At 37.7% G+C, this 17,718-nt stretch overlaps 1 protein-coding gene across 3 annotated transcripts in view; it reads left to right on the top strand.

The window, feature by feature from the left end:
• camkk1a (calcium/calmodulin-dependent protein kinase kinase 1, alpha a) overlaps nucleotides 1–17,718 on the top strand; it is a 123,596-nt gene that overhangs the window by 46,654 nt on the left and 59,224 nt on the right. For all 3 annotated transcript variants that reach the window (XM_079815542.1, XM_079815543.1, XM_079815541.1), the window contains exon 3: nucleotides 13,969–14,377. In XM_079815542.1, the coding sequence (XP_079671668.1) occupies nucleotides 14,075–14,377 (303 nt within the window). In that variant the 5' untranslated portion in view covers nucleotides 13,969–14,074. The remainder of the gene's footprint in view (nucleotides 1–13,968; nucleotides 14,378–17,718) is intronic.

The following is a 17,718-nucleotide window of genomic DNA, read 5'->3' as shown; positions in this document are numbered from 1 at the left end:
ATCTAAACTTGCTAGCCTACCAGAGACAGAATGGGGAGGAGGCCGCGATGTTACGGACTAGCCTCAAAAGTATTTTTCGTGATTTGAGCTAAAGAAGCTACAATCGTTATACCATTTTGTACAGATTGTGTAAAAAATGGTTTTACGTTAGCATGTTGTTAAGTTCAGCCTGTTAATGGGATGATACATGGGGCAACTTTTTGAGCAATGTTGCTTGGCATTGTTGCTGTCAATGTGCAACCAGGTGAGACACAGGGCCCACAACTGATCTAATGTATCCAGATAGAAAATTGTTGCCCATTCGCAATGGGAAAATGCCCAAGCAACATTGCTCTGCAACATTGCTCAAAAAGTTGCCCTGTGTATCATCCCCTTTAGACACAAAGCGGGTCAGCTCTCTATAATTATAGCATAATAGCATAAAAATAGTGCTAATAGTGTTTTTTGATTAAACTATTTTTATCATTAGACCTGAGGAATAGGGGTGTAACGGTACACAAAACTGACGTTTTTGGTACGTCACGGTTCGGTACGGGTTCGGTACAGCAGTTTTAAAAAATTGCTTTTTATTTTATTTTATTAAACAGTGGTTTAGTGAAAGAATTGTGTCTGACGTTAAATGAATTCAATTATAACTAAAAGTTTCTTAAGGATAATGCTGTAAGCTATACAGGGAGCCCTTACTTGCACATTATAATATTAAAGGTTAAAGGGTTAGTTCACCCAAAAATGAAAATTATGTCATTAATTATTCACCCTCATGTCGTTCGACACCCGTAAGACCTCCGTTCATCTTCGGAACACAAATGAAGATATTTCTTTGTTGAAAGCTGATGGCTGAGAAAGGCTTCAGATAGGCCTCCATTGGCATTCAGTACATTAACACTCCCCAGACCCATAAAAGGCACTTAAAACGTTGTTACAAAGTCCATCTCACCACAGTGCTTCTACAATAATTGTACGATGCGACGACAATAGTTTTTGCGCGCAAAAAAAATCTAAATAACACCTTTATCCAACTTGTCTTCCGTGTGTGCCTCCACGACACATGCGCGAGAATATGACTCATTCGGACACATGACCCAGAAGCGATTTGTTTACAAGCAGGGGAAGACGCGCGTATCTAAGCTGTTGAATTCTACATTGATCGTGCTTTAGGTCTCGGCGTAGTTCTCAAAATGGGGTTAAAGTGTGCATTTCATGGATTCCTGAACCCCGGCGCTACGTCATATTCTCGCGCATGCATCGTTGAGGCACACATGGAAGACAAGAACAAGTTGGATAAAGGTGTTATTTAGATTTTTTTTTGCGCACAAAAAAATTGTTGCATTGTAAAATTATTGTAGAGCCACTGTGGTGAGATGGACTTTGTGACAACGTTTTAAGTGCCTTTTATGGGTCTTGGGAGTGTAAATGTACTGAATGCCAATGGAGGCCTATCTGAAGCCTTTCTCAGCCATCAGCTTTCAACAAAAATATCTTCATTTCTGTTCTGAAGATGAACGGAGGTCTTACGGGTGTCGAACGACATGAGAGTGAGTAATTAATGACAGAATTTTCATTTTTGGGTGAACTAACCCTTTAACAACAGAGCCCAAACTATGAGCCTAGATTCAGCTGATATTCATGTTTAGGTATAATAATCAACACTCAAATAACACATTGTGTGCAAACATGTAAACTTCACATTAGGCAGTTTTTGCATTAACTCCTAAATCTAATTATAAAATTAGGGTTTTTCTCCAATTTGTTGTTGAAATATAATCATTTATACACAGTGGCTGTCATTTTCATGACATATTTATCTAAACATGCATTAAATAATCAAGATATCACTAAGAGGTTAAGTAGTTAATATATGTATATATAGGCTAATATAGGTCATATATTTAGTGAAAGAGTTGATTTCTCTAGTGAATTAACAACTGTGGACACTGAATGACTTCTGAGGTAAATGATGCTGCGCGACATTGTTTACAAGCTGTTTGGCGTCTTTCCGCGGTTGAAACACTGATTGAGCGATTACACGACATATGATACGTTTCAGTAAGTGTTAATGTATCCGCAACATACCTTAAGATATTAATTCATGTTTATTCTTCTGGAAGAGATCACCGCGGCCGCTTGAGTGCCTAAACAGTGATCAGTCGTCACATTAAAGAGCGTCAAAACGGCATTTATCGTTTGAATTTCGTGATGAAATGGACTGACTACTTAATATGTTCGAGTGGGAACTAGGATTGAAGTGTGTTCCGCGCTTAAAACAAGCCGACTGTTAACTGTTAAAGATTGCATTCATAACCGTTCGGTACACACGCGCACCGAACCGAAAACCCTGTACCGAAACGGTTGAATACGAATACGTGTACCGTTACACCCCTACTGAGTAATGAATGAATTATATGTATACTGCTAATGTACACCAAGATGTAACTGCCATTTTGGATTTACTTTGCTGCAAAACATTCTGGTATTGCATTTTCCACAAAGAATACGTGTTTTCCTTGTCTTAGGAGGCAGCATGCCAAATGTGACTAGATTTTCAAAAATAGCTAGAATATGTACATTTTTTTTCACACTTTCTGTGAAATTACGATAATTCTGCGAATATACAGAATTATCTCATCTCATTATCTCATTAACACACTTCCACATACAGGAGCTAAAAGGTTTTCTAAATTAGACAAATTAATTATATTCAGATTTGCCCTCCTCTCTAAACAATAACATAGAACTCTTTTAAGTTCCAATTATAAGGGGGAAAAAACACAAATAAGCAAACATTCATAGAGATAATTGCGGGTGCAGGTTCCAAATGGGCCTAGTGATTCATCTCTTGTTACAGAGATCTGGGTGAGTGCTTTCCTGTAGCTCAAACAGTAGAGCATGGCGCTAGCAACGCCAAGGTCGTGGGTTTGATTCCCAGGGAAAGCAAATATTGACAAAATGTAAAATGTGTACCTTGAATGCAATGTAAGTCGCTTTGGATAAAAGCGTCTGCCAAATGCATAAATGTAAAATGTAAATGAGTGACTAGAGTGACACCTAACACTAATTGCATGGGAAAATATATATGCCCAAAAGTCATTTCTGGGCATTTAAGACTTGTAGCATGTAACATTAGTCTCTCACTTTCCATGGTTGCGAAAGAATGTGTCTAGATGAGTCAAAATCTCTATTTTTAACTCTTTCCACGCCATTGACGGAAATATACGGTAGGGGGCGCTATTACACATTTTCTGAAAGAGTACTGAATTTTCTGATCAAAAGACATGTGAAGCAGAAGTAGAAACAAACGATAGCATATGTAAGGAGATGCCATAGACTTAAAAAAACAATGGACGTAGTGTCCAAAACGTCACCCGTAGGTTTCTGAAGAGCATTTTTGAAGCCCAAAGTGGGCAGAGCCGGCTGTTGCCATATGGGAATATGGGCAAAGAGACGGCACGTGGGTGGAGCCGAGGTGCCTGGATTCTAAAACCATGTCCGCCTTACTCGACCAGAGCGGCAATCCACCTGTCACTCAAGTGGCCACGCCCTTAATTATGCAGCTCTTTAAGGCTCAATTTAATTCAAATGGATGAATTATATATAAAAAATAAATACATAAAAAAAAAAAAACTCACAGTTGTCATGAAGGGCAAAATTAGCTATATAGACCAAAACCACTTTTTTGTATACCAGGTTGTAAAAAAAAATTTCTGATGTAAAGTTTTACCATGGGGGATTTATGGGATTGACTCCCTTTTGGAGCCTGTCTCTACCAGCCAGTCAATGAATTGCAGTTTAAGTCACTTCTGTGTTGAATTCAAGAGAGAGACCAGCAAGTTGCCGTTTAGGGAGATGCATATGTAAAATAACGTGATCATCAACATTAAACAGCATATAAATCAAAACTGCCTAATTTTACTGAAATAAATGTAGACCCATTCTGTTCTTTCTTTTGATATATTGCATGTTCTGGGGGCCATGACATTTTTATGAAAATTATTTTTAAAAAAATGCTGGCAGTGGCTGGCAACTTTTTCAACATGATGAACCAAGAATACTCTTATGGTGCCTCACCTACGTTACTATAAGATGCCAAGGATGTGTCTTGGGATCAAAATATATATATTTTTTTTCTGTTCAACACTGGCATAAAGTGGCACAAAGAGAATTTTATGTATTTGCTGCCATATCTGTATACATTTAGAAATGTAGAGAGTAGATCACTCTACTCACTAACATGAGGTTTACAGTGACATTGTTGTGTATAGTGGAACGCTCCTGCACATGATTTTGCTGAGCGCACTGGATTTTGACAAGCCAAGGGTGTGTGTCTGCCTCGTGGATGTAATATGCAGTGTTTACTATATTGCGCTCTTGTAACAGTTCATTTCAGATGCCTGTAGATAGTGTTTGAATGACACATTTGTGCTGAAAGTGACAAATGATAGAATGATAAACAGTGTTTGTTTGACTGATAGCTACAGTTAAGAAATGTAAAGACATTTATAATGTTAAAAAAGATTACTATTTCAAATAAATGATGTTCGTTTGAACAAAAAGCATCAAAGAATCCTGAAAAAATGTATCACAGATTTCACAAAAATATTAAGCAGTACAAAGGTTTTCAACATTGATAATAATAAGAAATGTTTCTTCGGCACCAAATTAGTAATTACATGAAAATTCATTTTGTGCTACAGTATTTACTGCTTATTTTGTTTACCACACTTTGAGATGCAGCTTTTAAAGGCGCTCTACAAGTTATAAAATATATTAAAATGGAAAACGTTGAACTTTTAAAACTTAAAAAGTTATTTTCAATTATAATATTTCAGAATGTTAGTTTTTACTGTATTTTTTTATCAAATAAATGCAGCCTTGGTGAGCATAAGAGACTCAAAAGCTTAAAAACAATCTTGGCTCCAGCCTTTTATTTTATATTAAGAATCTTAATCAGATTTTATTGGTTAAAATTGTATCTGTATTCATTATTAACTTTATTTTATTGTTAATAATTTAAAAGGTAAGTTAGTAAAATAAATTCACACTAAATATAGTTTTGTTGAAATAAAATGAACTAAATTAACTAATGGAGTATACCAATACCCATATTTCTTAAGTATATTTATAACAAATTAATTAAAAGTCAAGCTATTTACAGTCTTACATTGTGTGTTTGTGGTGTTAATGATTAATCAATTAATTGAATGAATGAATTGAGCACTGGATTTGTGATCATAAATAAAGATTTTAGATTTGATTCAGATTCAACAGATTATAATTGTTATATATATTGTATATTACAATATTAGTTATCAGTGTAGTGTGTCTGTGTGTGTGTTTATTGTGAGGCATTTCAAAGTTTTTTCAAAGTCAGCATTGTCTTTGTAAACAGCCCTGGCCTGAATCCTCTGGTAGTATATTGAGATAAAACTGCCCCAATGCTTCGATCGGGGCTGAAAAAGGGACTCTGTGAGTCAGTGATGCCAGAATGAGCTTTAGAATGAGGGTTCCTTGTACAGTATGTTAGTTTGAAGGCCGGACTCATGAATATTAACTGGATTGTGTTGATGTTGCCAGGTAGTCCTGCTAGACTGTCCAGTCACGTAACCTAATAAATATTCATGAGTCAAGCCTTCAGCTTGTTATTTATTCATAAATTTATGTGCAGATACACTTGAGTTGTACATAGATGTTCCACACTGACTTGGTATTGAGATACAATACCAGATCAGCATTGCCTTTGCTCTGATATTTTCTTTTGATTAACTTTTAAGTTTTGATTAACTGTGACTAAGTTAATGTGTTTATCCAGAAATCAGGTCTGTAACTCATGATGCCAGTTTGATTTTGCACATTGTTTCATTCATTTCTCATGTATCAGTCTTTTGTGATTTTGTAGGTAAATGGATACAAACCAGATGCCTGTATTTTTTCTTTCTTAGTTCAGTACAGGCCAACAAAACATTTTAATATCAGCCATCTAAATTCAGTTAAGTTGTTGGGCCAGGCCCACCTGGGCTAGTTTTAAAAGGCATCTGGGACTTGTAGAAGAAAAACGTTGTGTTTGGTGCCTGTATATTTTGGATAACCTTGAGCAATAGAATAAAGTAGCATGTCCCAAATACGTCAAATTGAGGGTGGCTCCCTTGACATTTGCGTTACAGGATTTCGCTCTGTTTCTGGAGCCTGTCTCATGGCTCAGTCTCTCCGGCTCGCTGTAGGACAGAAAGGATTTAGTTGCGATGACATTTCTATTGTTCAGCTGCTTTTCCTATGGTAATTCGCCATGCCTCCTCATAGAGGATTCTCTGAAATGGTTTGCATTGGAACTAATCAATAACAGTAAGAAATGAAGAGAGATGCGTGGAACGGTATTATGAGAATGGATGCAGAAATGCATTAATATGTCTTTCTCTCCTGCTTTCTATTGCTCTTTATTTTCATGTAGAGAGCTGTATTTTGTATTTCCACCTCTTTTATCTATAAAACAAAGACTCAAGCAGGTGTCCAGCTCTGCTTTGATTCTCTCTCTATGAAGCGAACAATGTCTGATCATAAGAGAGACGTTGATGCAAGACGAGCGAACAGTGTCAGCTGATGGACAGGTATTCCTGCTCAGTCTTTGCAGATTCTGGACACGCCAGCCAATGTGTGAACTATTTGCATATTAACTTAGTCCTGAATATCAGACAGTCAGAAGATAAATATTTGACTGCCATAAATGTATTGATTTCTGTTGTTCTGTTATGTTTTTTTATGGGATTATTGGTATAGTAATATCCACTCAGGGTTTGAAATTAACACCCGCCATCCCGCCAAATGCAGGTGAAATCGACCGCGGCAGGTAAAGCATATCAACTCACCAGCCAAATTGGCTGGTTATGATTCATAAAGTATCTAAATCATCTATCGCTTTGCATGCCATCGCTATCAGAGCCCTTCCCCTAAAAGGAGCCTCAAACATGGCAGGGTCTTTAAAATTCAAAAATATACTGTACTAACACCACTTAGCCGTCTGTCCGCGGCGCCCAACTACAAGACTTCTGGCTGTTCAAAGTCATATGCCGTGCCACATCGTCACTCACAATGTTTTCCATTAAAATAAGAAGATTTGTGACAGTTGTATGTACGTACTGACTTCACCCTAGGCTGTAAGATTGTGTATCATGCACTATAAGCTGGATCACAATCAGTTGGTACAGGTTAGAGGTCGACCGATTCATTGGTTTTGCCGATTAGTCGGCACCGATAGCTGATTGGTGGAACATGACAGAAATCCACACCGATAGTTTTTCCGTGTTGCGTCCGTTGCTGGAGCGGCTGAGACGGGTGCGCTGTCATTACACAGTACAAGAGCTCTGAGAACGTCTGCTGGCATTATATAGCACAAGAGCGGCCTCTAGATGCGAAATAAAAACTCACTGACGCCTTGTGTTGTTTACATTCACACGTGAGGCTGCGCGCGGCGCTGCACGGAGAGTGCTGACACATCAGATGCATTTAGAACACGACAGCGAAACGGTATGAATCCAGAACACTACAGTACTTGTTTCCAAATCATTATAATGTAATTAATATCTTGACTAGATGCTGCATTAACAGGTAAATAACAGCAATGTGTTTGTTTGTCAACGAGGCTGAGAGGACACTAACATTAGCAGTACCTCAAGCAGTTAAAACAATGTGATAAAAACACAGGCAAGTCAGACCTAAATGTTGCATAAATAAAATTAGTGATGTGAGAAAGCAAACTGTATCATCATGCTGCCGACAGAATAAACAAAGCAGAAACGCATTTGTTTTTTATTAGATAATCCCCTTCTAAAAATTTGTATGAAATGGTAACACTGACTGCAATAAGATCCCATTTGTAACATTAACTAAGGTTAATAAATGCTGTGTATTGTTCATTGTTAGTATGTTAATTTCAACATTTAAATTGAGTTAGCATTTTTTTTATCTGTTAACCTTGGTTAATGCACTATGAACAAACATGAATGATTAAGGTACAATTGTATTGCTCATATTAATACATGCTGTAAAAATGTATGCATAATGCATATAGTTCATGTAAGCTAATACATCCTTGTTGCATAGGGACTTGCATAGTGTTACCTATGAAATGTACATGCATGTTTCTAGGTTATAGGTAAAGAAACAAATTTGACCTGTAATATTTTAATGTTTAAATTATTTTCTGAAGAATTTGTTCAGTTAGAACTTCTCATTTTAATATTCATATTTATATGTTTTTAATTTAGCACATTTTCATGGATCCGTACTGTTGTTTTTAATTTCTTGTTATGAATTCAGCACTGTTTTACTTATGTTTTTTTTTTTATCCAGTATCAATTTTTAAAAACTATCGGTCGATTAATCGGTTATCGGCAAGTGCGGTCCAACCTAGTTATCGAAATCGGTAAAATCCACTATCGGTCGACCTCTAGTACAGATCCATCCTTGAGTAACAACGTTTTAGCAAAGCCTGCCTTGTATTTCCCCTCGTTCACAAAGCAGTCTGGAGTGAAATTATTTACACAGACATAAACGAATTTAGGTATATTTTGGGCATTACCTTCAAAAACAAATAGTAATCCATTGTGTCTTCAGCGGCTCAGATGTCTGGAGTAAATGACGACTGCTATGTTCATTCTTACATCCAACAAAACACCTCAATCACTTAGGAGACATTCTTGTCTCCAGCTGCTCTGGCGTCAAAACAATGGCGGACTGTGTACTGCTCACTAAGGGCGGGTCTATGCTAAAACAGCAGTGTCCGGGGTCAGTCAACAGTCGTGAGAGGGTCCTGTGCAAAGTGATGTCACGTTGCCCATAATCTGCGAACAGCTTTTTCTGAGACGGTGCTTATGATTTATGGGGATTTAAACTGGGTGGATTTTTATCATTATAGGGGGGGCAAAACACATTTATGTTCAAACACCATGTAAAAGTGAATTTTGCATAAAAGGTGCCTGCAGTGATTGAGTAAATCTGAAAGTGATTCAATGATTCATAATCAGATTTAAAACTAAGTTGTGACTTTGACAATCTTGTTTATGTGATATTTTTGTTTTGACTAATACATTCTGAATGGCTGGTAACTTAAAGATTTACTAAATTGGCTGCTTAGTAAAAAAAGTTAATTTCAAACCTTGTATGCACTGTAAATGATTTGGGATGATTTTGGAAGTGGAATATGACCGTGTCAGCTTGGCAGATTTGCAGTTACAAACAAAAAAAGTCATTTTTAATGAGTCATGAGTAATAAATGAGTCATTTATTTTTAGCAATTTTTTTATATACATTTTTTTTTTTTTAAATGTAATGATGAAAAAAAAAACATTTGTAAAAAATGTACTGACCCCAAACTTTTGAACGGTAGTGTGTATATTGTTTGCACAAATGTAATACTTCTGACTTTACTTGAATTATCTGTGATATGTCTCTACATTTCTTTGTTTTGTTTACGTTAGTATATTATGTTTTATTATTTGATGTAACATGCAGTTTGGGTTCAGGGTCCTGTAAAGTTCCTAATGATTTGTTAGCTTTCTAAAGCTCTGTTGCAGTAGGGTTGAGTCTGGCCCTGCAGTGTGTTGTTAATCAATAGGCCTCAGGCAGCCGTCTCACACGCAGCCTGTGTATGATAAAGGAAAAGGCTCTGTCACTGTCTCAATCTGCCACAAACAATCCCCAGACAAACGGGTAGATAGATTATTTGAGTCTAAAGGCTATGAGGGAAATAGGATGCACACAAACACACAAGTGAGTACAAAGCAGTTCTTGTTCACAGTGGTTGCTCCTAATTATTTCCCTTCTGAGGAAATTGGGCTCCCTGATAAACACTTTTTTTTTTTCAATTAGCTGGTCATGTATGGATGACTTCATTGGCACCTTGGTGCCAGTAATATTCACACCCTCCACACAGTTCATGCCAGAAAATGCCATGGAGAGCATGATCCAGACATAACTGACCCTCATTAGAGCATGGACATGAAGAACATGAAGTTGAGGGCTGATAATGTTCACACAACCTTTCATTTTTCTACTTGTTTGAGAAAGGATGAGAGCAATTAAATTGGTACAACATTTTTCTTAATTTTTTTTCCTTCTTGTGTCTGGTTACAAAACACTTAAAGTTCACCCAAAAATGAAAATAATGTAATTTATTCCTCACCCTCATGCCGTTCCACACCCGTAAGACCTCCTTTCATCTTCGGAACACAAATTAAGATATTTTTTTTGAAATCCAAAGGCTCAGTGAGGCCTCCATAGGCATCAATGTAATTTACACTCTCAAGATCCATTAATGTACTAAAAACATATTTAAATCAGTCCATGTGAGTACAGTGGTTCAATATTAATATTATAAAGCGACAAGAATATTTTTCGTGCGCCAAAAAAACTAAATAACGACTTGTATAGTGATGGCCGATTTCAAAACACTGCTTCATGAAGCTTCGGAGCGGAAACGAATCAGCGAGTTGATTCAGCGGTTCGGAGCGCCAAAGTCACGTAATTTCAGCAGTTTGACACGCGATCCAAATCATGCTGATTCGATACACTGCGAAGTCGTTATTTAGTTTTTTTGACGCACAAAAATTATAATTGTCGCTTTATAATATTAATATTGAACCACTGTACTCATATGGACTTGTTTAAATATGTTTTAAGTACATTAATGGATCTTGAGTGTTAATTACATTGCTGGCTATGCAGGCCTCACTGAGCCATCGGATTTCAACACAAATATCTTCATTTGTGTTCCGAAGATGAACGGGGGTCTTACGGTTGTGGAACGGCATGAGGGTGAGGAATAAATTACATTATTTTCATTTTTGGGTTGGGTGAACTAACCCTTTAAGTGTTTTTATATATATATATATATATATATATATATATATATATATATATATATATATATATATATATATATATATATATATATATATATATATATATATATATATATAGAACAATCAGAACAATCTTAAATTTTTACAGTTTTTTGTTTGTCTGTTCTCTGTTATTCATTGTTGATTAAAGTTGTCAGTCTTCACACAGTAATCCCGGTAAATTACTGTAAAACGAGAACAACTTTTCCAGTAAATACACATACATGGACTTTAGTCTTTTTTTACCGGTTACCTTTCACACATCAGTACCAAGGGTTCCAAGCACGAGACACGCTGCAATGGTTAGACGGCCGTCCAGCGCATGTTAAAACAATTAAAAGCCGAAGAGTTTTGTGTACTCAACTCGACAGAGTTTATCATAATCCTAATCTTATGCCACGTTCACACACAAATTTTTTATATCTGGCAAAAAGTCTACAGACGCTGCAACGTCGTGATATGACATCAGACTCTGTGGCGTCTTTTTTTAAAACATGAATTCAACATAACAAATAATAGTAATGAATCCAAAATGTAAAAAATATACGATCTACTTGACTTTACTTCAAAAATGTTGCGTTCTTTAAATTCAGCTAAGAGGTCACACTGTGTGGCATATCATTCTACTGGTCACACAGCTTCACGCGATACGAATTCGCAGGACAGAGTTAATCAAAATTCAACTTTGGTAAGCAGCGATATCTGAAACTTCTTCGGATGAGCTTGCCTTTCCCGTCTCCCACATTCGCAGGCGTTTGTATGCTAGTCAAAGGAAAGAAAAGAGTTAAAGATTATCCAAGAATACGCTTATGGTTCCATGCCCCTTTATTCTTTGTTCACCCATGGCGTCATACCGATAATTTACTGGTAATGTTACAACTTTTCATAGCGGTAAACTGACAGAACTGATTAACCAGTATTTTTGAAAAGGTCCTGTTCATACATGGTTTCTTAAAGGTCCCATGGCATGGCATTTTTCTATTATTTTATAATGTTTCCTGAGGTGTACTTATATTGTTAGTATGACTTTTACATCATAAAATGTCATAATTTAGAAATAAAAGGCATTTTGTCTATACTGCTGTTTGCCCTGTGGCTGAATGCCCTGCTTCAAGAGTAGTGTCTGCTGTGAGACTTCAGTAAAAACACCCACTGTTGTGATTGGCTGACATCTTTGCATTTTAAATGAGCGGAGGGGGCGTGGTTTAACCAGGTCTACGAGGCAGGAGCAGGCACAAGCTGCTGCCAGAGAGACGGATGGACCTGAGTTCACTTCACATCAGTTCTCAGCATGTCTGAACTGTTGTAGTTACAGCATATACTTCAGGTTATTAGTCTATTTCTAGTCGGAGGGGCTGTCACTCATGTCAGAAAGTTAGTAACTTTAGTAAATTATGGATCAGCGCTGACTGGAGACGCGAACCGTTTAGAACGATTCAGTCCGATTTGGTGAACTGATTCGGTTCACTAAAAAGAACCGGTTCAAAAGAAAGATCGTTCGCGAACCGGACATCACGAATGTACCAGAGACGGAGCTCAGCGATTGCTAACAAAGTTATTTATAGTAACTACTGAGTTATGAGAGCGCTGTCAGTCAGCGCGAGTTTATTGTGTTTGTATCTGAGAGTTCTGAATAAACACGAGTCCCAGTCACACCGAGTCCGTCTTCATCATTATTACCAACTTTGTAACACATGCAAAGTACCATTACAGCTGTCGAGATGAACGAGTTAAAAGTAAGTGTTGATAATAGCATTATTTTTAAAATAAAATAAAAGCGTCAGTGACGCGCGTTGAGTACACAGCGCAAACAAAGACACAACAGCAGTAATCGAATGTAATCCAGTTTATTGTGGGGCTAGGCTGGCTAGCCCGAATATGCTCACGCTTAACCCCCTTCTGCTTAATCTCACGCCGCGTTTGGTGCCTCCGCTGTGGGCCAGATGCAATACTGGGGGTCGGGGATGTTGAAGGCCGAGCTTCGGCGTGTGTGAGGTTTATCTCTAAAGATGTTGAGCAGAAACTCATGACTGTATGCACATTTTAGAACCGATAGACGCGACGAGGACGTACAAAAACACTGACTCACAAGATAGAAAACACGAAAACACCGTTCTGTCGGGAGAGAGAGAAGCCGCATTGTGTGCACGAATAATAAATTATTAGCTACACATCAGAAATCACTGATCACAGATCAGAAGGAACTGAAAAAAGACTTCTGTTTTCATTTGTACATCCAAACACTGAGAAACTGCCAGCATTCACTCGTTCACACAATGATCTCTCGAGCGTTTGCATGGGCGTGCCAGATTCTCTGGGTGGAGGAAAGGGAGGTAACCGTTCCTGCTTGGACGTCAAACCAGGAGACTTCAGGATTGGCTCGTCTGGCCTGTCATGTTCTCAAAGGCAGAGAAAGACAGCCAGAACTCGGGTTTACACCGAGCAACATTTCTATCCACTTGGGGACAATATTCAGGCTAGGGGAACTCATATTAATGTTGAAAAACCTCATAAAATGAAAATTTCATGCCATGGGACCTTTAATGTTAATTTACCAGTAAATGTGTGAAAGGAGCTATTGTCAGTGCAACAAAGTTGAGCAGAGCTGAACTTTTTAGCACTTATGTGATACGCCAACCTCTCAACCTTTTTGACTCAAAGGAACCCTTACAGTAGTATTAATAGAAAAAAATTAAATGTATATTATAGTTGATAATAAATATTATACATTATTAACAAAAAACACTATTCATTTTGTGATTCCAGAAGTTTCAAGAACTTCAGTTTACATCTTTTTTTTTTGCATTTTAATCTGGATAGATTATTTTAATATATTTATAATCATTTTATATTAATATATTACTATATATATCATTCATATTTATCCTGCGGACTCCAGGTTTGCCGAGGCACTGCTTTGAGGGAAGTCAGTCCATTCGGCGGCAATCTTGGAAACGTTCAGCTCCTGCCTACTTGAATGAGAAAAGTTGGTCAAAGTTTTGTCCAAATTATGTTTCAGTAACATATTCCTATTGTTTTCTTTTTGTCTCTTCCTTCATCTCTATATCTGTCTATATAGCCACAGCTTCCTGTAACTGCAAACCAAAGTTGGAGGTTTAACACTTAATGCAAAAAACCCCACACCCCCCTCCTCCCTGCCTCCAAGCTCCTCCTACTGCATCGTCATGGCGATGAGCAGTGATCCTGGTTGCGTGGGATTGGACCTTGACCCAGACTCTTTCCAGACTGCTGAAATGACTGACAAGATGTCCACAGTGTCCCTAAGGTCTGATACCACCTCCAGTTTAGTGAAGAATGGGACAAGTGTTAAGAAAGCTCTGCCCAAGAGGCCACACCTGTCAGAGAGGAAGATGTCATTGCAGGAGAGAGGGACGTACGTGTCTTCTGGGGGTGGGGCTGACCGCTACTCCCGAATGGCCAGACAGCCAACCATCGAGTCCAAACGAGTGTCCATCTCAGACTCGCAGGTGAGAGACATTTAAATATTACCAATTTTGCAAATAAATAAATCATTATTATATTAAAACATGACTAAAAATAATGGGACTAAAGGAAAGTAAATGGTAAAAGAAATGGCAAATAGTGGAAAGTAGAAAGTGGAAAGTAAATTTAAGTAATGGTGTAAGTCTGTTTGCACACTGAATCATATTTTCACAAATAAAGACAAGGAAATGCTTTTTACATACAAAACAGTGAATATGACATAGCGGCCAACTTGTTTGAAATCAAGGATTCAACTGGCGTAAAACTTGGTGGACATGCGGTTTATTTTAATATACTGTACGCGAATGCAAATGAGATCTGAAAGCAAGATTTTGTGTAGAATTAATTAAACTATTAAACCTGTTCTTCAAACAAAGTTATCATATTTAAAGGGCACCTATTTAGCAAAATCCACTTTTACATGATGTTTGAACATAAATGTGTGTTGACAGTGTGTGTAAACAACCACCCTATAACGATAAAAATCAACCCAGTATTTTATTTTTAATCCTCAAAAATCATAAGCAGTGTTTCAGAACAAGCTGTTCTCAGATTCTCTGCAGTGTGACATTACACTGCAAAGGCCCGCACGCGAAGGTTTGACTGACACTGCCATTTTAACTTAGACCCGCTCTGTGAGACCTGTATGCAATCTGCCATGCATAGGAGAGATGTATATGCTACGCCCTCTTCTAAAGACTGGGCGGTGATATGCAGCTCATTTACATTTAAAGCGGTACACACCAAAACAGCACTTTTTATAGACAGGCCTCAAAATTACATTTTCAACACGTTATAACAAATTATCTGTGGGGTATTTTGTGCTGAAACTTCACAGACACATTTTGGGGACACCCAAGACCAATATGACATCTTGTAAAAAGGGGCATAATAGGTGCCCTTTAGTTCACCCAAAAATGAAAATTCTGTCATTAATTACTCACCCTCATGTCGTTCCAAACCCATAAGACCTGTTCGCTGTTACTATGCTGTTGACGTAGTAAACACAGTGCAGTGCTTCCGGGTTCTACATCAGAACGGCGGCTCAGTATTGAACAGCGTCGGCCAATAGTGAGGCGGTGTTTTAACGTATAACTAGGGGTGGGCGATATAGCCTCAAAATTATATCAGATATTTCAAGAATATTTGCGATAATGATATTTATGATGATATAGAAAAAAAAAATTATGGAACAAAGTTTTATTGGTTATTGCAGCTGGTAGGCAGCAGCATTTATTAGTGCAAACAAAACCAACATTTTAGTTTAACAATAATGTAATTTATGCCATGGTCTGTCTGAATATTTGATTCTCATTGGCTGGAAGGTGTGCAATAAAATCGTTTAATGCACAGGTAGTTCCAAGTCAGATAAATCCTCATTCTATATTAAAGGAACACTCCACTTTTTTTGAAAATAGGCTCATTTTACAAGTCCCCTAGAGTTAAATAGTTGAGTTTTACGGTTTTTGAATCCATTCAGCCGATCTTTGTATCTGGCGGTAGCACTTTTAGCATAGCTTAGCATACATCATTGATTCTAAACAGTCCATTAGCATCTCATTCAAAAAATTACCAAAGACACTTTCAATATTTTTCCTATTTAAAACTTGACTCTTCTACAGTTACATCGTGTGCTAAGACAAACTGAAAATGAAAAGTTGCGATTTTCTACACCTTATGGCTAGGAACTACTTTCTCATGCCTGCATAATAGTCGCGGATCTTCGCGGCCGTACCATGGCTGCAGCGGCGCTATGATTCGTTGGTATTCTGTGAAACATGGTGGTGGTACACCTTCGACTTACTATCACAGCCCTTTACAACACACAGAACCATGGCTAATCACACAGGTAAATCCACAACACAATTTGTCGGCTGCAAGCCTGAAACTTTCTCTGCAACTACACAAACTTAGTGCCGGTCACATTGAAAGTTACCTAGCTGGGGGCTACTTTCAGGCGCTGTAATATCATTGTGCTGCTGCAGCCATGGTACTGCCGCGAAGATCCGTGACTATTACGCAGGAATGAGAAAGTAGTTCCTAGCCATATAGGTGTAGAAAATCGCAACTTTTCATTTTCAATTGGTCTTAGCACACAATGTAACCGTAGAAGAGTCAAGTTTTAAATAGGAAAGTGTCTTTGGTCATTTTTTGAATGAGATGCTAATGGACTGATCAGAATCAATGATATATGCTAAGCTATGCTAAAAGTGCTACCGCCAGATACAAAGATCGGCTGAATGGATTCAAAAACGGTAAAACTCAACTATTTAACTCTAGGGGACTTGTAAAATGAGCCTATTTTCTAAAAAAGTGGAGTGTTCCTTTAATGCGCTGTTTTCATTTCAGGTGTGTTTAGAAGGAGCACTGTAATCGGTTTAAAAGTCTGAAAGTTCGAATGAAAATGCTGCATATAAACAATGCTTTCATAAGGATACACTAATATTTCTGAAGTGTAAAACTTTTTATTTTGTAACAAGTTATGAAGATAAATGTTGGAATAATGACACAGACATAGCCTGGCTACGCCATCTCATCTGACAGCGTTTGTCCTAGGCACTTTCGACTTCAACTGCGCCTGACAGAAGAATACATTTTTTTATTTCTTACAGCAACACCAGATCGGTTTAGATAACGTCTCGTGTAAACTGTCCACATAATCGTTCAATAGTAATGATTTTAATCGGAATGACATAAAAGTGTGCATGTAAACGGGGCTATTGAAGCACACACACAAACACACACACGCACGCGTCACTCGCATTCAGAGAGCAGAGATCGCGCTGCACATTTATGAGCACAGAAACTATTAACGCAGCCCCGTGACTTTTAGAAAAAAATTGCTAAGTTACTGGATCACTACATTATATTTCTCAGCAACAATGGGGTTACATCACTATTTTTCAGTAATAAACCCACATCTTCGTTAAGAGAGACGCTGAACAGACGCAGTCACACAGGTACGAATCTCTCTCTCTCTCTCTCTCTCTCTCTCTCTCTCCCTCTCTCATTAATCCAAATAAATGCTAGAATCCATTCATTCAAATAAATGTAATCTTACGCACTACTTTATCTCTGTGTCTGTTTCAAAGAAGGCAGAATGCTAGATCTAACGAGCAGTAACTGACGAAAATAACTGTCAATGTTACCCTTCCGGTCAAATATTGCGCTGCAAACATCAATAGCAGCTTTAAGTTGTCAATGTTTAGTCAGTTGTCAAGAGGTCTGACCTCTTGTAACCAAGTAGCTCCCTTTTTAGGTACTAAGTCGTTATCGGTGGCTGACATGCTGCTCTTCGTGTATACTCTGACAGGTGTTGTTGTTG

This window comes from Gobio gobio (assembly GCF_949357685.1).
Source record: "Gobio gobio genome assembly, chromosome: 4".
Taxonomy (NCBI): Eukaryota; Metazoa; Chordata; class Actinopteri; order Cypriniformes; family Gobionidae; genus Gobio; species Gobio gobio.
This window is presented reverse-complemented; position numbering and strand designations above follow the sequence as displayed.